The sequence below is a fragment of the Barbus barbus genome, assembly GCF_936440315.1.
Source record: "Barbus barbus genome assembly, chromosome: 5".
In the NCBI taxonomy this organism is placed as follows: domain Eukaryota; kingdom Metazoa; phylum Chordata; class Actinopteri; order Cypriniformes; family Cyprinidae; genus Barbus; species Barbus barbus.
This window is the reverse complement of record NC_136733.1, coordinates 38,082,405-38,104,578: the sequence shown is the minus strand read 5'-3', so window position 1 is coordinate 38,104,578 and position 22,174 is coordinate 38,082,405. Positions and strand designations below refer to the sequence as shown.

General features: G+C 36.8%; 2 protein-coding genes across 2 annotated transcripts; one reads left to right on the top strand and one right to left on the bottom strand.

Annotated features, from left to right (window-relative positions):
* Positions 1-32: 32 nt before the first annotated feature.
* LOC306870097 (BTB/POZ domain-containing adapter for CUL3-mediated RhoA degradation protein 3) lies at positions 33-4,777 on the bottom strand. The gene is made up of 7 exons (XM_079417168.1): positions 4,678-4,777; positions 3,676-3,889; positions 3,388-3,557; positions 2,353-2,439; positions 2,213-2,265; positions 1,928-2,123; positions 33-1,662 (listed from the first exon to the last, which is right to left on the bottom strand). Exons 1-7 carry the CDS (start codon positions 4,678-4,680, stop codon positions 1,444-1,446), a joined length of 942 nt encoding a protein of 313 aa, XP_079273294.1. The 5' UTR covers positions 4,681-4,777; the 3' UTR covers positions 33-1,443.
* Positions 4,778-5,401: 624 nt separating this feature from the next.
* LOC306869370 (ubiquitin-protein ligase E3B-like) lies at positions 5,402-19,371 on the top strand. The gene is made up of 27 exons (XM_079416122.1): positions 5,402-5,496; positions 6,898-6,988; positions 7,200-7,374; positions 7,937-8,054; positions 8,164-8,223; positions 8,326-8,430; positions 8,588-8,684; positions 8,775-8,860; positions 9,140-9,222; positions 9,344-9,449; positions 9,568-9,688; positions 9,858-10,035; positions 10,160-10,329; positions 11,470-11,637; positions 11,925-12,096; positions 12,271-12,389; positions 12,575-12,689; positions 12,870-12,969; positions 13,151-13,270; positions 13,455-13,631; positions 13,723-13,971; positions 15,012-15,077; positions 15,195-15,253; positions 15,547-15,729; positions 16,249-16,360; positions 16,445-16,537; positions 16,633-19,371. Exons 3-27 carry the CDS (start codon positions 7,214-7,216, stop codon positions 16,822-16,824), a joined length of 3,210 nt encoding a protein of 1,069 aa, XP_079272248.1. The 5' UTR covers positions 5,402-5,496; positions 6,898-6,988; positions 7,200-7,213; the 3' UTR covers positions 16,825-19,371.
* The last annotated feature ends 2,803 nt before the right edge of the window (positions 19,372-22,174 follow it).

The following is a 22,174-nucleotide window of genomic DNA, read 5'->3' as shown; positions in this document are numbered from 1 at the left end:
CAAATCACAAAAAATAAAATGCAAAGCAAATGCGCAGTTTGATCTACAAAATTTGTAGAAACCTTTATTTGTGATAACGTGTGAATAAATAATTGGTATGCAAAACATTTTTATTCATGTGCACGTCTGTACAAACTTCTCTATAGTATTACAGATTTCTTTTTTTAAATACACCTTTAATAAAACTAGTAATCACAAACCATCTGTGACGCTGCAGCAGAGGAGAGCCCATACTCTCGTACTTCCTGGAGTTTCTTTGACGTGGTCTGGTCTCTGATTACACACTCATAGTTGGTGTCCATTTCCCAATTACAGATATACATCCGAACGCTTCTGACTACATCTCAGTTTCATTGCTTGAATGAGATCACTTACAAAACCCAGAAGCATAATTAACTTGATGGAATTTAATACAGCGCAGTGGAAAGGTATTTAATAGCATAATCTATTTTACTGATTGTAGATACAAGGGGACAGAAAACTTGACAATTACTGCTTTTAAAAAGTGCCTCTTGTACATGGGTGAAAACCCCATACTACACTGCCCTCTATTGGCCAAACTCATACAGACCGGTCATAAAATCCAGCACATACACACAATCCTCAAGTGACAAAGTGCATAAATGTTTTTGCGCACGCATAATAAAATGAAAATTGACAGATTAAGAATTTGTATGACACTCTTCTCGGAGTGTAAAAATATGAGAGTTAAGGATTGAATTCTTCTTTTAAGGCAATAAGAATATCCTCCTACAATTCACTGATCACTTGACTGTCAAACCACACTGACATATTCAAGATCGGTTAAACTTCCTGAATGTCAGTAAGACACACTATCAGCACTGTGAAATCCTGGCTCTAACACTTCAGAGCGACAAAAACTAAACTCAAAAGCCACAAAAATCCAACGTCTATCACACAATACACAACAACAAAAAAAAACAATTAATCTATAAGGCACCAGGAACCCTACAGTCTTCACTCGAACAGAATAATGTCAAATACAAAAATACTACGGCAGACAACTAAATTTTGAAAATATCCATTTGCTGCAAACCTACAAGTAAATGACAGTTTAGCTGATTGATATATTCATTGGAATTTGCTTTATGAATAGCAAATAGAGCAACATGTTCAGGAAATGTCATGAACGCAGTAAAACTAACCATCTGTTGTGCACTTCTGCTCACATTTACACCATCATAGTATCTTTTTAGTGAGGTCCTCAAACATGCACAACTGACGTTTGAGGTCAATGCTGCACTGCCCTATATGCCACATTCATGTAACATTATCAATACTAGCGATTCTGGGAGTATCCCTTCGTCTCTCTAAGGAAGTAGACTCGGGATAAACTTAACTGACGTGTCTGTGTGCAAACAGAGGGGCGTAACCGAAGCGCTGGTAGTTTTTAAGGCACTGAAAAGAGGAGAAACTGCAGGGTCACTGGTGATGGTGAGTGCGGTCATCAGGGCGCTTGATGTGGATCCTCCGCACTCTTTCAATGCGCTCCCTCTCTTCGTCCTCGTCGATGTGGTGGGAACGTCCTGCGGCACCCCCTGTGGCCTCCAGCAGTGCATTGTCAGGTCCGCGGCCATCTTGAGACTCATAGAGCAAGATGTTGAGGGTCTCTTCATAGATGCGAGCCTCTGGGAACTCAACCTGTGATGGAGGGAATAAAAAAAAAAGTGAGTCAAATTTATCTTTAAGATAGTTAGGTCAATTTGAGACTTTAAAACAAAGTAAAGAAAATCCAAAAAATAAATTACACAGAACAATACAGCAATATGCTCTCACAATGAGGAGTTATGTTTCAATACAAGGTTTGAATATACAACTTCCAACAAATATTCAATACTTATTTTAATTTGCACACAAACTTGCTCTTCCTCAGTGCCAATCATGTGACGGACAGATGACCCTTTACCTTTGTCTGCTTCTTCTCAGTGGCGTAGACTATTGACGTGCAGCACACCTCTGCAATCTTCCTGCCCTGGCCGTAAAAGGACCAGCAACAAATCTCATCCCCAATCACATCCTTGATGAAAAGCACTCGGCCATTGAACCTCAGAGACAGCTTGTCAAACAGCTCAATGTTCTTCAACATGTTATCATCAGAGTTGCTAAAAAGAGAAAGAGCAATCCGATCAGGTAAAAGCTCAACTGTAAGCTTCTCAACAACCCAAACTTTATAAGAAATTAAACTCTCTACCTTGTATATGAATATTTATTGTTGCTCCTGTTGTACAGCAGTTTGACTGTAGGCTGCAAATACACAGACAAATCAAGAGTCTGTTCTCGATGAAAGCGAATAGCAATTCCTTTAAGACTGACATGATAAAGCATTTGTACCTTATTAGCAGTAGAGATGAGCCTCTGTTCCTCCTTAGATGATGTCACCAGTGGAACTTTACAGAATGGTTCATACGCATCTTTGTTCTGAAAACATTTGTAAACCAGAAATGTAGAATGTAAGTCTAAATAAAAAAATTATTTAATATTGTAACATATATGCTTACTTAAAAGGATAGCCAAAAATGGAAATTCTGCCATCATTTACTCCCCCTCATGTCTTTCCAAACTCATAAGACTTTCATTCTCCTTAAGAACACAAATTAAGATATTTTGAATGAAACCAAAAATTTGATGCTTCAAAAAGTTATAAAACAATTGGGTGATTTTATCCAAGTCTTCTGAAATATTCCAAATATATCCAAGTCTTCTGATATTACGCTATAATATTTAGGCATATATATGCCTATTTTACACAACCATTTATATTTTCATTAACTCACAAATGCAAACACAAACATTTAACTGAACTGTCTGAAAATTGCAAATTCTATATCCTGTAGACATCCACAACACTAAAAATAGACTTTCGTTTTTTAAAATAATACATAAAAAAATTGCACATGGGATCATAGATCACTGGCTTGTGCAATGAGACATGCTTTGATGACGGTTAAAAAAAGTCTTACAGTGTTCACTCTAAAATGTGCACATGTAGTATCCCCATTAGGACATACACACAACAAAATGAGGTACTCCGGTTATGGAAAAACAGAAGAAAAAAAAATTTGACAAAACTCTTGACTGCTCTATGACAATTATATATTTTTATAAAAGTCAGATAGATAGATTTTGTATTTCGAATCTATAAATCTAGATTTTTCACGCATTGCATCGATACATTGAATCGTCATTTGATTGATGCATTGTTATACCTCTAATAAATGGAGCAACATAAATATCTCAGGTTTCATAAAAACATTTTCATTTGCATTTTGTAGATGAACAAAAATGGGTTTGAAACGAGAGCTAAATGACAGAATTTTTATTTTTGCACAAACTATCCATTTAAATGTGTTGTAGCCGATACTCTACCTGTAATGCCGCCTGACACTCATCCACCAGGCCCTGCACCAGATAATACTTTGCCTCTGCCAGTAACTCCTCCGTCTCCCTCCGGCTCTCAGGTAATGGGACGACTCCGTCTCTCAAGTAGTTCAGGATGGTCCCAAAGTGCTTTCCGCACCTGTCAATCAGAATCCAGCCTGGAGAAAGATCAGAGATGAAAAGGGTGACTTGGACACTGCAGATGCACATGTCTGTATCGATATGAGTCATAATATTACATTAACTCTTCTGCAGTAGCTATTACAGTACATCTACCTTCACTATCAGTAAGGACCTCCATGCGGCCACTGAACATGGCCTTCAGCATGGTGTCCTGCTTGGTCAGGGTCTGCATGGTGGTGTAGTACAGCGCTCCTCCAACATTCAGCTTCACATATTTGGAACTGGGACTGGACCCCTTGAAGGAGGTGGTCCGTGTTGTAGCTGCCGGCACAGCCGAGCTCACCACACTTTCTCCTGACATCTCTTCCTGAAAATCAGGAAAGAAAAGTATGAAAATGCAGGACTTTCATTAAATATATAATACATGCGTGTTTGTGTGTATATATATATATATATATATATATATATATATATATATATATATTACACACACAAAATATCACTTTTGGACAATTTCATGTACAGTATTTATGTAAAGTTCTTGTACAGTCTCAGATTATGTGCGTTTATACAACTATTAACAGTATATGTATAGTCAGATGGTTAACTGTTGTATAGGTTTATAATTGTTTTTCTTATACTTCTATTGTTGTATGTTTATATTTATGTTTAACTAGTAGACATATTCCAATATTATGTCCACACATAGCAGAATGACAATAAAGCTCTACTTGAATGAACCACATTAACAAACTGGTAGATTGTAAAACTTTAAATCGTGATATTAACTCATCTGTCCTTCAATGAGAAACTCGTTCACAACACAATGAGACTGATTTAATGACCTCATGTCAAAACCTGCGGTGATCTTTTCTCTTAAACCCAGTTTTGTTTTGCGTATATAACGTTACATGATTAGTAACTGACTACGAAAAAAACTATTTAAATTTAAAGTTAGTTAAATAAGAAATGGACAACTAGAGGAGCTAATGCGCTAAACTAGCACACCAACTTGTTCTCTCAATTTCTTTAAGGATATAAACACGAATTTACTAGTAAAAAAGCTAATTACACGGCACAATAATTAATAATTAAAATATACACCAACAGAAGCATACAAATTAGATGAAACATCAGACAAATGTCGTTATTTACCATAGAAATTCCCCGATTCTTTCGGGCCTCTTGGAACGGGAATTAGATCACTCACTTCCGGTCGCGACCCATACTCGTGCACGAGGCTTCAGGCAACGCGCTTATTGGCTGTTTGGGGCACATTCATGAACGCGCTTTTTATTACAGTACATGGGAAGTAACTCCACCTGTCCAATATCCTGACTCCTGTCATTTAATTGTAACTATACACTAATTTGTGAGTGTTGGGGGTTTTATATTTAACAAATATTTAACAACGAACTTTGTGTCTGATATTAGTCTTCCGAAATTAGATTAGATTAGATTTCCGACATAAGTGCATTAGTAGAGAACAGTTCACAGGCACTTTTTAGGTGCCATAATAATAATTTTTTTTTTATGTTTAGGATATACTGCGTCTCCAAATATCTTTAAAACAACATATCACAACAACTAAAAAGAACAAAATAATTTGAGACAAATTTAGCAAAATATACTTTGACATTTAAAAAAAAAAAAAAAAGTTGTTTGTTGCATGTCTCCAATATATGTTTACATGTGCATCAACCGAAGACGAGCTGTATAATAGTTCCGCTTGGTACAAAATCCCAGCTCCCCCAAACCTCAAATTAAAATTGTTCAGTGTAATATTGCTTCAAAAATTAAACGATATCAACGTACAATTAAAAAAAAAAGTACGATCTAAATATCTTGTGTGAATGCGGAACGAAGATGTTCCTCCGGAAGGATTAGGAGGTTACACCGGTCATGGATTAGAGCTGCGGCGTCTGGGTCGCTCTTTTGTTTACATCAGTTTTCTTATTATTCTCAAACGCTCAGGTAAATGAAACCTTCGAGAAAACCCTAAAGACTTTCTTTACTTTTCATCTGAAACACATTTATCAAGTGACAACATTTCCCAAGCGTTGCCAGCTCTGTGTTAGTATTTGCTAGCATGATAGCTAGTGTGAATGTTATTGTCTCTGAAGGTACAATTAATTCACAGAGCACTGTTTTTATTTTGTGTAAGTGTTCTACAAATTTAAACCAGATGTTAAATGTTAATTTAGCTTCCGTGGAGGTGGAAATATTTGTCCGTAGCAAGATTATTTTGATAGCGGCTGGTTCTGAAATAGATAACTCACCATCAGAGTATATGAGTGCGTGATATAACTGCATATTTAGCAAGAATTCACATGTTGAACATATTCAGCTAGCTAATTTAGAAAAAGATCACTCAAATCAGAATGTGAAAGCTATGATGACTGCAGTGGAAGTTATATTTCTCCTGTTCCTTCTGACTATTTTCTACTTTTTTCATCAACTGCATGATATAAACTCGCAATTGCTAGTTAAAAAGTCATAATTATGAGATATAAACTCGCAATTCTGATAACATACCAGTCCCCCCCTCCTCAAAACAGGGTTTAGACCAAACCAGGATTAGGCTCTTGTTCAATTAGGAAATGTAAGTAATTTTTTTGGTGCATCTTCAGACAAAACAAAGGCAGTGATATATTTTAGGATCAGTCAATGAAAGTTTGTTTCAGTTAAAACAGCTCAGATTTACACTTTAGACTGGGACTAGGCTTAAGCCTTGTCTGTGAAACCAGGGGCAAAACTCAGAAAAAAGTTTATATCTCACAATTCTGAGAAAGAAAAAAAAAAAAGTCGCAATAGGCTTTTTAAATTTTTTATTCAGTGGCAGAAACATAGAGCTGTGATATTTCAAACGTACTGAAATACTTTAGAGTAGACGCGGAGTGGTGTTTCAGATATCAGTGAGCACAGAGAGGAGTGATTATTGAATGGAGGGGATATTGTTGATCCTCCCCACGCTCACATACTCTGATCGGACACCGCCACACAAATGTGGCTTTTTGTTAATGACTGTCACAGGATTTAACACAGAGTAACAGCTCACTACCAGTTACAAAATACACTGTAACAGTCAGTCACGGGCTTGCATTTTTCATCAATTAATTTCTTAAATTATGCTTCTATGTTCATAATGCTGCCAGAAACTCTTGGTCTTGATTTCATTTTCTGCTATGTGATCTGTTGATGTGTCTAAAGCTGTCTTTTATTTTAAAAAGCCAGTAATTCCAGAGTAATTTTAATACAACAACATTTGACTGTTGTGCCTAAATCAATGGATCATTTGTGCTGTTTTAAAGAAGGGCTATTGATTTTCTTACATTAATAAAATGTCTCAAAGAAAATTACTCTTCTGTTCTGTAGAGTCCAATGGACAACAAAAAGTGTGAATATGTGATAGTATTCATGTGACCTGTGGAAGCAGAAGAATTACCAGTCACTACATTAGGGCAAGGTAATTTGTGTGTGTGTGTGTGTGTGTTTATGTAAGATAGATTTGAAATTGTAATTGAGAGACATTCATTTTCTTAATTATCTATCATTGTTTGAAAATAATTTTGAATCCACTTTGTTTGTACTCGCATGCATAGCTTCTACTTTGGGTTTGCTCTCAGGTGTGATTTTTGTTCATGGCTATAACACTTTTTATGATGTTTAACCCACAGTTTGGAGTGAAAACATGTTCACCGCTACCCAAATATCCAAATCCCATTTCCTGGATAAAGCCAGGATAGCACGGGAGGAAAGGAAAGGTTATAAAGAGAAAGAGAAAGCTGCCACACAAATCCAGGCTCTGGTCAGAAGATTTCTCTGCCGTTGCAGACTGCAAAGAGAAATCAGGTTTGGGCTGAAATGAACCATTCTTTGCAATAGTTAAAACTATTCAGTCAAAGGTCTTTGTTGGCTAGATATAAAAAAGTAAACATTAGGACTAAATTGTATTAAAATACTTAGTTTTTTGCACATTGATATCTTGAATAATGATAACCCTATTTAAAAAACAACATAGCTGTTTGTTTGAGCCAATGTTATTTTAGTACTATTAGTATACTATTTTAATTTTACTAATATTTTGAATGTGGTTTTTAAATTTTCAGATTTCATTTTAACTTTAGATACATTTTTGTGTGCTTTTGTCATTTTTATAAATTTTTCTTTTTTTAATCTTTCTAAAGAATTTAAATTTTTTTATTTCAGTTTTAATTTTATGCTATTCACAGTAGTTGCTGTTTGAAAATGTATTGTCAGCATAGTATGCACCAAGGGTTTGAGAGTAACGCAATTTCAATAATTTGTATGTATGTGCTGTACATGTGACAGAACTGACAATAAAGCAGACTTTGGCTTTGATAGTGATGTACCCTGACACAGATTTATCACTTTTTCACGTTTTCTGTTTCAGGAAAGAGGTCGATGACTTCATTGCAGTCAGCGATGCAGGTTCAACAAAAAGAAATGCATTGTCCATCTTCAAAATTGCTAGAAAATTATTATTTATACTGAGCAAGGAGGATAAGTTGGTGAGCATCACTTAATGTTAAGATTTTTATAGGAAGAGGATTTGATTAGTTACTTTTTTAATACTGTGTATTATCATTGATTGCATTTTTTTTATTTTTGCTTACACAGAGGTTTGAGAAGCTGTGTAGAATCATACTAAGTAGCATGGATGTGGAGAATGAACCTAAAGTACGTTTTTAACCAAGCAATGACTGAAACATAATTTATCATATCGTACATTATAATAGTTCAGCAATTATGCATTGTTGTGACAAGCTGTTATTTTTCTAGGTATGGTATGTATCCCTGGCCCTTTCAAAAGATCTCACCATTCCCTGGCTGAAACAAATCAAAGATGTGCTCTGGGTCTCTTGTGAATTTCTGAAAAAACTGAAGGTATTTCCTTGTGATAATCTTAGCTAATACACATCTGATCTGTTTGTTGAATATCTTTTTAAATGACTCTGTGTGAGTTTTTCAGTTATCTGTACATACAGGTCAGGAAGTGCTTCTTGAAGAATGCTTATTACCTGCTTTCCGTTTCTCTCTGCAGCCTGACATACTGCAAGATAATAAAATGGTGACGCTGTATCTGACCATGCTGATAACCTTCACTGACACATCGACATGGAAAATCATCCGAGGGAAGGGTTCGTATCACGTGTGATCAGAGCTGGTGAGATGATTTACAGGCTAAAATACTTAGAATCCTACCTAAAGCTCCTCTCTATTTTCTTAAGGAGAGGCCCTCAAGCCTGCTTTAAACAGAATTTGTGAGAACATCATGGGACATCTCAATCAGAAGGGCTTCTACTCTGTTCTTCAGGTACTGCTCATCCAATCAGAATCTTGTCACAGACTGGTATTATATAATTTGAATACATTTTAGTATGTTGTTAACACTGTAATTTCTCTCAAACACATAAAAAAGTGTTTTTTATTTGATGTGAAAAGCATAAAATAAATGATATTTGAATGTGATTTATGAACTGTTAGTAAAACAGTAGCATTCATTTCTTACTGTGATCAATGTTGGGATAAGTTGCTTCTTATTATTTTTGTGAAAAAATATACGTTTTTGGTGCAACATCTTTGTTGTTTGCAGATTCTACTTACAAATGGATTGGCAAGATCCAGACCTTCCCTTTCCAAAGGAACCCTCACGGCCATTTTTACGCTGTCACTCAGGTCGGTTGCCATGAGAACTGGCTTTGCTCTCTGAGACATCTCACAGTCTGATTACATCAGTAGCTCTATTTCTGTGAAGTGACCGATAATGTGATGAGCTTTTGATTCCGGTGTGTTTCAGGCCTGTTATCGCTGCACATTTCTCAGACAACCTGCTGAGGTCTTTCCTTCTCCACATCATGTCTGTTCCCGCATTCATCTCGCACCTCAACACGCTCACTCCAGATGTAAGAAATAAACACATGCAGATAGACAATAACACCTCATTTGCACTCACATCTTACAAAGTCAAAACAAAAATTGTGAGAATATGATTTCACCTGTATGAATTTGTGCTCTTTGCAGTGTATAGTCACCATCAAAACCCATGACCTTTTCCGCAAGTTTGTCTTGTTTTTAAGTCGAGAGGAGCAGTGCTTGGATATCTGTGTTTGTCTGGAGGGAAGCCACAGTCTGTGCTTACTGGGTAAGCATGTGTGTTTTAAACACACACTTCATGGAGTGTGTATTCGATTCGCAGAACAATGGTGGACTGGTGAACGGAATAAATTTTTAGGGTGCAAGGGGCCATTTTCATTCTTAGTTTATAATTTCTCGATCATTTATCTCATCGTCTCTCTATGTTTTGTTTCCAGGTAACCTCATTCAGCTGGGATACTTTAATGTAAAAGTTCTAGAGCAGGAAGCAGGTCACTTTGTCAGGGATCTGACAGATATGTTGTCATACTGTCAGAGATACGTGTCTCAGAAGAAATCCAATCTCACTCACTGGCACCCAGTGTTGGGCTGGTTCTCCCAGACTGTTGACTATGGGTATGTCAATGTTATATTGACAAAATACACCAATTGATTATACTTTCTGGATTTCTCTGTTGTGTCATCCTATTAAGCATTCTTTCTCCTTCACTCCCTTGTTTTCTTTTTTCTGCCTCTTCAGGCTTAATGAGTCTATGCCGTTGGTAACAAAGCAGTTACAGTGTCTGTGGGGAGTTCCAGTGATCTGCACTCTCTTCTGTGATGTTCTCAGCAAAAAGCTTGAAACTCAAGATCCCACTCCACCTCCCCCTCCTCCGCCAAGCTCATTACAGAATAATCTGCCTGTCAAAAGTGAGAAACACCTATTTTTAAACTAGTTCCTAAACTTTTCTATTGTTACAGGATGCATACAACAAATGTTATTTGGTAGATGATTGCATATGAACTCTGTCTTTAATGGTTATAAGAAGCCCATTTGTAAAAAAAACCAATCTGCCCTATTTAAGACCACTTTTTAAACTAATACTTAACTATCAGTTGCCTCAAGCAGTGGTGCTCAATCACATGGGCCAGGACCAACTAGGGGGCCTCTGCACACTTCCAAAGGGTCACAAGATGGCTTAACATTATTTGAAATAAGAGAATACAAGGTTTAAAACTAAAGCTAAAACAGCTTAAAGTCAATCCTGTTTCTTCATATTTTAATGAATTCCATTAAAAATGGTAAAAAAAAAAAAAGTGTATTTGTATTTGAAAAGTTAATGCAAATTCTGTCAAGCTCTATAATGTTTTTGTTGGGTGGAAATTACTGTTTGGAAATAAAAATATTTTATAAACCTTATCACAAACTAGACAAGTCATGTAAATTCATTGTTAATAAAAAAAAAAAGTAAACCATGAAGACCATTCAGTTATTACGGTGACGCATTGCTGCCACACGAGATCAAATGAGATATGTAGTTTTAACAACGATAGATAATATCTCCTATAATGGGAAATACATAATTTTTATGACAAAATATTTTGTTGTTTTTTAGAAAAAAATTTTTACCAAAAAACAAACAAACATTGTTTTAACAATATAACATCTTGTTATTATGAGAAAATATTGTTTTAATGTCGTTTTAATGATATTTGTGTGGCAGCAATGCATTACTGTAAGTTATTGTGATTATGGAAATTAATTATTTATAGTTATTTTATTAAAATATTTGTTAGATATTGTTTATACTGGTTTCTGTGAACAATAACAGTAGTATCAGAAATATCTTGAGGGGCCTTCAAATATTGTCTTTAAAAATTTGGGCCCTTGGAGTCAAAAAGGTTGGTCTAAACAGGGCCACACTGCTGTCTCTGAGTCTGTTTTAAGTGCTCTTTCCCTGGTTAAAACAAGGATACAAAGTTGTAAAACTGTACTGTGTCATAAGTCATAAGCTCTCTCTTCATCCTGTTTTCACTGAGGAACTCTTGTTAAACTGTCTCCACGTATAGATCTGTTCAAGCGAGCGTTCCAGAAGTCTGCATCTGTGCGGAACATCCTGAAACCAGTCGGAGGGAGGCGTGTGGACTCGGCTGAGGTCCAGAAGGTGTGCAGTATTTGTGTGCTGTATCAGACGGCCCTCACCACACTCACGCAGATCCGCCTGCAGATTCTCACAGGTACATGCGTTTCATATGAAACCATTTATGATGTCTATGCTGTTTACACACCTATGAATGCACATTCACACAAGCTTCAGTAATGTTTTATCCTCATCCTTGAAAAAAGGTTTATACTTGTATCAGATGTTTTTGCAGAATATTAGTTGTTTGTAGGGTAGGTCCAAAACCACTGTAGAGTAGTGTCCAGTGAAACAACAAAATAATTATTGGTCCTTGAGATATTGTATGTCATAAATTTGTTTAATTGATCTTGATTTTATGTTTCAAATTAAACTTGGTTCCAGGGCTGACATATCTGGATGAGCTGCTGCCTAAGCTGTGGGCATTCATCTGTGAGCTTGGCCCTCAGGGGGGACTCCGACTCTTCCTGGAGTGTCTCAATAATGACACGGAGGAGTCCAAACAGCTTCTGGCCATGCTGATGCTCTTCTGTGACTGCTCCAGACATCTCATCACGTAAGTGCTGTATAGTCCACTGGTGACAATTCTGGATTTATTTGAATTATATATTGATATGTTTATTTATGCATTACATTTTTTAATTAAAAAAAAAATCTATCAGCACAACACTGTAAGTGAAAAAATTTATTTGAAAATTAAAGCAATATATTACAATTTTTTTAATTCCAGGATTCTGGATGACATAGAGGTGTATGAGGAACAGATTTCTTTTAAAATAGAAGAGCTTGTTACCATCTCCTCGTTCCTCAACACATTTGTTTACAAGATGATCTGGGATGGTATTTTAGGTGAGCAGGTATTATTTAGCCCTTGTGTTTGTTTCTGCAACAAGGGATTTTTTGTGTATGCACTCTTTTCTCCAGCCTTGTTCTCTTGTTGTTGCTTCATTTAGAAAAACCACAGCTGTTTGAACCATCTGTATATGGAGGCAGTGATAATATGCTTTCTTTTTGTGGTCATTTATCTGTTTCAGAGAATGCCAAAGGAGAGAAGCTGGATTTATTCCACAGTGTTCACGGCTGGCTGATGGTTCTGTATGAGCGGGACTGTCGCAGGAGATTCACACCTGAAGATCACTGGCTCCGCAAGTGTGTCAGCCTCACATGCTGTATATATTTGAGTCAAATAGTTTTCTTGTTTTACTTTATAGTTGGAGCTGGGTTCATTCAAAAACAAATGACTGATTATTCTCATATAGGGGAAAGATAAATGCCCCGGCTTACAAAATAGGTCTCATTTGTTTTCTTTTCTCTGTATGTGTAACACAGGGACCTGAAGCCCAGCCTGTTGTTTCAAGAGCTGGAAAAAGGCAAAAAAAGAGCACAGCTGCTACTTCAGTACATTCCCCATGTCATCCCACACAAAAATGTAAGAATCAGACTCAAAACAGAAGATTATTAATGCTCTTGGCTCATAACAGGTCATGAATGCAAAGGATCATACAAAGATTCAGTCTTCCTTTCATAAAGAATCCAAGTTAGATCAAAATCATCGTCATTTTATCTTTCAAAACAAAATCTGAAAATGTACGGATTTGCTTTTGTCACAGAGGGTGCTGTTGTTCCGTAACATCGTGACAAAAGAGAAGGAGACTCTAGGATTGGTGGAAACAAGCTCCGCCTCTCCCCATGTGACACATATAACCATTCGTCGCTCACGCATGTTGGAGGTAATAATCATTCTCAAATACTGATACACAATGAACATAATGTGTATGACGTCTGTTAGCAAACTAATAAAAAGTATATGTTGAATGCAATGTAAATCGGTTTCAATAAAAGCGTCTTCCAAATGTATAAATGTAAACTAAGAATAATAATAATGATCTCTCTCTTTTTCCCTAATCTCCATAGGATGGTTATGATCAACTGCGACGTCTGCCTGTCAACTCCATTAAAGGAGTGATCCGAGTGAAGTTTGTGAATGATTTAGGCGTGGATGAGGCTGGAATTGACCAGGACGGTGTGTTTAAAGAGTTCTTAGAAGAAATCATCAAGAAGGTTTTCAACCCAGCGCTCAATCTGTTTAAGGTATTCACTGCTCTCTAAAGGCTAAAGGCTGCTGACAATCATAACACCTACCTTACTTTGTCACTAAAAATCAGCAATCTATCTCTTTCAGACCACCAGTGGGAATGAGAGATTATATCCCTCCCCAACCTCCAGCATCCACGAGAACCACCTTCAGCTGTATGAATTTGTTGGGAAGATGCTTGGAAAGGCCATGTATGAAGGCATAGTAGTGGACGTGCCATTCGCTTCTTTTTTTCTCAGTCAGGTTTTGGGTCACCATCACAGCACCTTCTACAGCTCCATAGATGAGCTGCCCTCTCTTGACTCAGAGTTTTACAAAAACCTCACCTCCATTAAGGTCAGTGCCAGTGTGACTACCACAACATTCGTACAGAGTTTGGAAAGATTTGAACTATTATGTTATACCCAAATTCTCTTTTGGTGATTTCTAATCTCATCTGCTTCATACCCCAAACACATTTTGGTCTGTTGTGAACAGCTGCACACAGACAGCAGTGTCTCCAAATCCGACAGGGCAACATTAGATGTTAATTAAATCTGTTACCCTCATCTATTTCACACAGAATAGCTTTATTTACCCAAATTCACTCTATTGATGTCTAAACATTTTTATTTTATATCCTAAAAAGCGTAATGTTCTGATTTGAACAGCTGCAGGTATACACCAGGGTTACCAAATATGACAACATAGCATTAGGAGTTACCGAAATCTGTTACCCCTCTCTATTCTACACAGAATGGGTTTAATGGTTTTTAAATTCACTTTGGTGATGTCCAAACTCTTTTGTTTTAAAACACATTTTGGTCTAATGCAAAAAGCTGCACACAAACAGCAGGGTCGACAAATCTGACAAATAAGCATTGGACATTACCAAAATCTGTTACCTAAATCGGTTAATCCAATTTATTTCACACACAATGCCTTTAATGTCACCCAGATTTACTCTGGTGAAGTCTAACCTTCTCTGTTTCATACCACTAAAAGTATTTTGGCCTGACATGAACAGTTGCAGATATACAGCTTAGTAACCAAATCCGACAAGGCAGTATTAGAAGTTACTGCTCTCTATTTAATTTTTTTTAATACAAAATGGCTTTAAATTTTTACTCAAATTCACTCTAGTGATGTCAAATCCTCTTGTTTCATACCCTAAAAAGCATTTTGGTCCGATACCAACAGCTGCACACAAACAGCAGGGTCACCAAATCTGACAATGTAGCATTACAGGCAACTGATACCCTTCTTTAATCTTAAATGTATGTTTGTTATATAACTAATTAATGAAATAAAAAAACAGGCTGTTTTCTTCAGTTTGTTTCATATTTGTTTTGATCTTGTAGTAATATCCATGACCACTTATTGATTTGATTTTTCAGCGTTATGATGGGGACGTCAGTGATCTGGGTCTGACTTTGTCTTATGATGAAGAGGTGATGGGCCAGGTAAGCAACTTTTGTTTCAGCTGAAATTCTGAAATAATTTTGTTGGTTCTTCTGACACTATCAGCTTTCCTCATTCTCTCATACACTCACTCATTTCCTTTCGTTGTCTCTTCACAGTTAGTCTGTCATGAGCTAATTCCTGGTGGAAAGACCATGCCTGTCACTAATGAAAACAAGTGAGTTCATTTTGTCTCTTCGGTCAAGTGTAAATTAAATTTTCGTGGCAGTGCTGCCTCCTATTCACATCCATTACAATAAGAAGAAATGACCCGATGAAAAAACAAATTAGTATTGGAAGCAGAGCGGTTCAGAAAGCAATTAGGGATTTGCAACTACAGACAAATACTTAACTTATATCAGCGAGTTAGAATAGAACACAATAGAAGATTGTTTTTCAGTTCATGTTTTGTCATTAATCTTTAAAAAAAGTCAAAACGCACTGTTTATTTTTTTGCTAACCATCCTCCAGGATCAGCTACATCCACCTGATGGCCCACTTCCGCATGCACACCCAGATCAAGGAGCAGACGGCTGCATTCATCAGGGGCTTCCGCAGCATCATCAACCCAGAGTGGCTGCACATGTTCTCCACCCCTGAGGTCCAGAGGCTCGTTTCTGGAGACAACGCTGAGATAGACCTGGATGATCTCAAGTGAGTCTGCACATTTTAACAATGGCTTGGAAGGATTTTGCATATCAGTTTGTTGGACTAAGAATGATGCAGTGCATCAAACCTACATTGCTCTCAATATAGTCAACCAGGCTGGAAGCATCTTGAATGCATCACACCTTCAGTGAACAGAAATTAATCATCAATGGAATAGGTCTGAAATTGTCACATTTTCACTACACAATTATTGTGGGCATGTTTCTCAATAACATTATTATTTGCGATATCTACAAGTTTTGAAAAATAAATAAAAATATGCTCTGTCAAATACATTTTTAACTATAGCTAATTTTATGTTCTCCCTTTTTTAACTGATGAATTACAGGAGTGTAGGGTGGTGGAGAGAGAGTTACCACGATTATAACCACTGTGCAGATCTTTCCCACAGTCAGCACTCAAATTGTAACGATGTCCACAAGTAGCACTAATAATCACATGCTGTGAAGAACAGTCTTAAAAAGGTTACTCAGGATGATGCATGTGATTTTCTGTCTCTCCCAGGAAGCACACTGTGTACTATGGAGGTTTCCATAGCAGCCACAGAGTCATTCTTTGGCTGTGGGACATTCTCTCCAGTGACTTTTCCCCTGAGGAGAGAGCCATGTTCTTGAAGGTAATACTTAACACATCTTGAAGGTTTTATTTGGGTTATTTAAAGGTTTATTGCCATCTGTAATGTGGCTGTATTACTCCTCAGTTTGTCACCAGCTGCTCAAGACCTCCTCTGCTTGGATTTGCCTACCTCAAGCCCCCTTTCTCCATCCGTTGCGTGGAAGTGTCAGATGATCAGGTTAGACGTCACCCCATCTTCTTATTCCATACATTGTCCTGCAAAGATTGTGTAGCTTCTTCATCATGCTTCTTTGTGTTTGATTGCATACGCAGGACACAGGCGACACTTTAGGTAGCGTTCTGCGAGGCTTTTTTACCATTCGTAAGAAGGAGCCAGGTGGTCGCCTCCCTACATCCTCCACTTGTTTCAACCTGCTCAAGCTGCCCAACTACAGCAAGAAGAGCATCCTCAGAGACAAACTCCGCTACGCGATCAGCATGAACACTGGTTTTGAGCTTTCATAACCCACCAAGCACATTTGTGTGCTGGTTTATTCCACCCATACAAACTCATACATCTACAAATAAGAAAACTGTCAGTGGCTGAGCTAAAGTGGCCTCACAAAGGTTGAAGTAGGAGACCTAATGATTACAATCTTTCTTCGTTGACATTTTGGCCTTCATCTAAGGCCCTTAAACTTGAGTTGCTCAAGGATAATTTTTTTCATCAGTTTGTACTCTGTCTTGTCTACCAAATGGCAAGTGAATGAAGAAACGTACTAACTTTTTAAAATTGTGGAACTGAGCTAAACGTGTCCAGTCAGACTTAGAGACTTGGAGAAGATCAACCATAGAAGTATATTAAAAAGTCTTTTTGAACCACTTAAAGATTCATATTTAGTGTCACGTTCTTCATTCTCAGCATTTGAAGCCAAAAGAGCTCCAAACGCCTTATACAATCAGTTTTAAACCAGCTCAATTTAATGTTGTCAAGTCAGGATCCTTCTGGATTCATCAACTCCATTTGTTCATCCAGAATAACTAAATCGGGCTTCTGAGCACAGCGTCCATTCATTGACAAACACTCCTAAACCTCTTCTTAAAGTTACAGAAGATACAGTGGTGGATGTACAGATCTGCAGAAACAGTTCAGCGTTGTCTCTCAGGTCTCCGTGGCTCACTCCCTAGGAAGGGAACAGGAAAGCAATACTAATGCACTGCAAGCCATGCAACTCAAGACACAAAGGAGGCTTTTGCCTGTTTGTACAGCAAATGCTTTCCAGCCCATTGCATGCTAAACTTCTGCTGGACTTGAGGATCGAGCTTTAAGAGGAAACCCAGCACTGTTGATCGACTACAGCATGTCAGAGCCAGCAGTATGTCAGACAAGAGATGTCCCTGCAGAGATACACCTCTCCTTTCCTGCTTTCTCTTCACATACACTACAGAGCCCTTTCCAGAATCGGCCTAATGTCATGGTGACATTTCTTTTTGCTCATGATATTATACTCATTATTCTGCTCTTGCTTTTCACTCCTAATATGCTGTCTTCTTGTCAAACTCATCTGTTCATTAAGATTAATTTCTTGTCTCGGACTTTTTAATTGATGAAGGCTAACCACTACAAGTAATTTTACTCCATCTTGGAAGTAACCAGTCATCACATGACAAACCGCTCTCCCTGTCATCTCCTGCTAACTCTTTGCTCACCGTTGCAGTCTATACTACTGGAATTAAGCCATACAGTAAAGACGACTAGCTATCAAACCAGCTCTCGTAGGGACTTTTTTCTTAAAGGGAGAGTGTTGCAGTGACTTCGCTGAAAGGTCAGTGGGCTCAGTGGAATCTCATGAAATGTTATTCCAAGTAGACAAAAAAAATAAAAAATCTCCCTTTGCATGATGTCACTGGATGATTCAAATGATTCCATGTCCGTGTCACAGAGGTCATAGTCTGCTGTTGATATCGTTGTGTTATTTGTTCTTTTTCTTTTGTTTTGTTTTGTTATAAAGAACGTTAGGGTTAATTTGTTACGAAATTTCTGGGTTGTTTCCCCCAAAAACATTTTTAAAGGAAAAACATTGAGAAAATATTGTGCAAAAAGGAAGTGAAGCCTACTTTTTAAGTCCGTTAAGATTTAAATTGACCATCAAGAAAACGTCATGGTAGTATTTATTCATGGATGTTATTTGAAACAAAATTATTTGGTTTTAATCATTGTATCAAGCTTCATTTTGTTAATGCAAAATATAATTTCTTATTTTGCTTTCCTTTGATTTTGAGGTGAATTATGTCTTGGACATTTCTTCATGAGATTCACCCTTGGTTTCAGGTCTCTAAAAAGCTGTAATCGGCTGTAGTTATTCCAGAATATTTATTGTATGCAAACCCTCTTTCCCAATGTATGCCGTATATGCAAAATTATAGGGTTGAACATTATCTGTCTGCCCAGCCTCCCCGGCTCTCCATAAATCAAGGCATGGAATTATCTTCTGATGTATAGAGTCTTTTTTAGATTTGGAAAACTTGCTTTAAGCTCATGTAACTTTTTTTGTATGCATTGCTGTTAATGTTAAGTTATAAATGTACTGTCCTAATGCACAAGGGCTTAGGCTGAGTCCAATAGCAGAGTTTTACATTTAAATTAACTGATATTAACATGCTATTCCCTTTGAAAGATGTTCAAGTGCTCTGGTTGGTGTTGTGGATGAGGAATGTGTTTGGCATAATGCTGTAAATGCAAAAATATTCACATGAATGAAGAGTCTTTATGGACTGTGCTATGTTTGGTGAAACGACTCAGCTGAAATACATGATGTCACAGAATCTTGCTCTCTCACTCAGATAGGGACGCAACAACCTTTAAAGTGTCTGTTCTCTATTTCTTTGCCTGATGGTGAAGTGTCTTTTGAATTTGGTTGCACTACATGAACTGCAGGTTGGTATATACTCAGTATATTACAAAAGCAATGGCATTGTAAAGTTCTTCATGTGTACAGTAATATTTCCTCTGTAAAATGTAAACTTGTTGAACAAACTTTCAAATTTGAATATCTAAAAACTTTACTAAACAACAAAGAATGTGCACTGTCATTTGTTATTAGATTATCAAGTGAGACTCTTGATAGTATGTTGAACTAACAATAGAGTGATACTGTATAATGCAGAGACAAAATGTATGAAACTTAAGTCTTTAAAGGCATAGTTGACCCAAATATTCTGTCATTTACTCACACAACCTGTATGAGTTTCTTTCCTCAATTGAACACAAAAGAAGATATTCTGAAGGATGTTGGTAACCAAACAATTGACTATTGAGTATTTTTTTTCCATACTATGAAAGTCAATGGCTACCGTCAGCTGTTTGGTTACCAACATTCTTCAAAATAACTAATTTGGTGTTCAATGGAAGAAAGAAACCTGTGTGTGTGTGTGTACTAACTCTTCAAAGTAAATGTGACAATCTTGTTTACAGCGATTTGTTCCAGGTAAATCAGTTTATGTAACATCCCTAAGCTGTTATGCATTATTGTAACTTGCTGTGTCTATCAGACAGTTTTCCCTCAGTCTGTTTGTAGAGCACCGCCAGAGGCTGAAGTTACGCTCACCCATGGTGCACTGCTGGTTGTGATGGGCTGATATTTGAGCTGTTTTTAAAACTGAAGAACCATGAGCTCCCACCAAGCCCTTTTCCAACCAGGTGATTCGAAGCCCTGTGGAGGTTCGTATGACTGAAAAATGTTTGTTTTTTAAAAGACGTTTAAAATGAAAAACACATTGGTGTTAGTTATCTTCAGTTGTTTTTAGTTTGTTTATTAAATAAAAAAAATCCCCAAACTACGTTTATTATATAAAGTGCAGTCATGAGTATAAAATACGCTCTTTTAATAATAGAATCAATGAGTTCCAAGGCTGAAAAGAACAGTAACACAAAGCCTCACATTGTGTCTTGTCACAGCTAGCCAAAAGTAGCTTATGACGAAGGCCATAACTGGTGTTCTCTGTCACAAGATTAGCAAGCTATTAGTATTTGCCTTTACAAATGTGCCAAGCAGTTAAAAGACGAAGATTGTAAAATTGCTTTTTTATGACCTTCGGGTTACAAGTCCAACTCTCTATCCATTAGGCCACGACTTATGTTTATAGCACATAAACAGTGTAAACGTGTTAAAAAGTATAATCATCATTTTGGATTTCATTGCCATGGTTGGTGCACCACTGGACACAGTAAAAACACTCCTTGAATATAAAAACTATTTTTTTAAACATATGTGACCCTGGACCACAAAAGCAGTCTTAAGTCGCTGGGGTATATTTGTAGCAATAGCCAAAAATACATTGTATGAGTCAAAATTATTGATTTTTCTTTTATGCCAAAATTATTTTTAGGACATTAAGTATGAAGATATTTAGTAAATTTCCTACTGGAAATATATCAAAACTTAATTTTTGATTAGTGATATGCATTGCTAAGAACTTCATTTGACAAATTTAAAGGCGGTTTCTCAATATTTAGATTTTTGTTGCACCCTCAGATTCCAGATTTTCATATAAAAAATAAGTCCCTAATATAAAAAATAATAAATAAATAAAAAATACAGACTTTGACATGAACACAATAATGTTATTTTTGTGCCTTCGAGAAACTATTCACATGTGCATGGGAACGTTTCGCATGCTTACGCATTACAATTTCTAGTTTTATATAACCTATTTCCTTTGTTTATCACTGCCATCTTACTATGAATAAAACGAGAGCATGGATGCAAATGAATTAACAGAGATTTACCCACTCAAAATGTTGCTGTTCTTATGGTAGTACCTCTAATATCAAGGCCTAATGTCCAATTTAACACATCCTTTGTGGTAGTGGAGAAACCATGACACGAAATGGGCTGATATCATAACATTTGCCAAGTTCAAGGGTCTATAAAAAAGACTGGTACTGTAAAAAAAAGTGTTTAAGATTTGGCTTTCAATGGGGCAGTATGCCATATTTCAAGGCCTTAGGTCTCTGTGTAAGACTGTGGCGACCACATGCAAAATGGGCTGATGGCACAACAGATGGCTCAGTGTGCATTGTCCTATATGCTAAATTTAATGGTTCATTGTGCGCACATAAAAGTCTGTATATTTTTTATTTTTGCAAAGGTCCTTGAGTTATGTAATACGGTGTTAAGAATATAGTGTGAAGAAACCCAAAATGCTTCTAACTAGGGCTGGGCAATTAGGCAAAAAATGTAAATCGATTTTTGTTTTTTTAACCATTTTTAACTAGTCAACTTGAAAATGTAACTACAACATGATTCAAATAACTTTTCCTTTACTAACCCTCTAGTTAAAGAAAATTATATTCCAAGTGCAGCACACACGAGGTTGCCAACATGATGTAAATGTTAAACAAATCACTTGATAAATATCTTTGCAGAAAAGATGCATGAACTACAACTAGAGTCGTGGTCAGAATTATTGGCACCCTTGGTAAATATGATGAAAAAAGGCTCTGAAAATAAACCTGCATTATAAATCCTTTTGATCTTTTATTTAAAAAAAAATCAAAAACACGTTGGACACAATTATTGGTACCCCTAGAAATTCTTATGAGTAAAATAATTCTTATGAGTAGAAACTGCCTGGAAGAGGATGTGTGTCTATATCGTCTTAATGCACGGTGAGAAGGAGAGTTTGAGTGGCTAAAGACTCTCAAGGACCACAAATCTCTAAAACTGCAGAAAATAGTTGAGTCTCGGGGGCAGAAAACCGTCATAAAAAATTGTCAAACAGCACCTACATCACAACATGTTGTTTGGGAGGGTTTCAAGAAAAATTCTCCTAGCTCATCCAAAAACAAACTCCAGCATATTCAGTTGTCAGA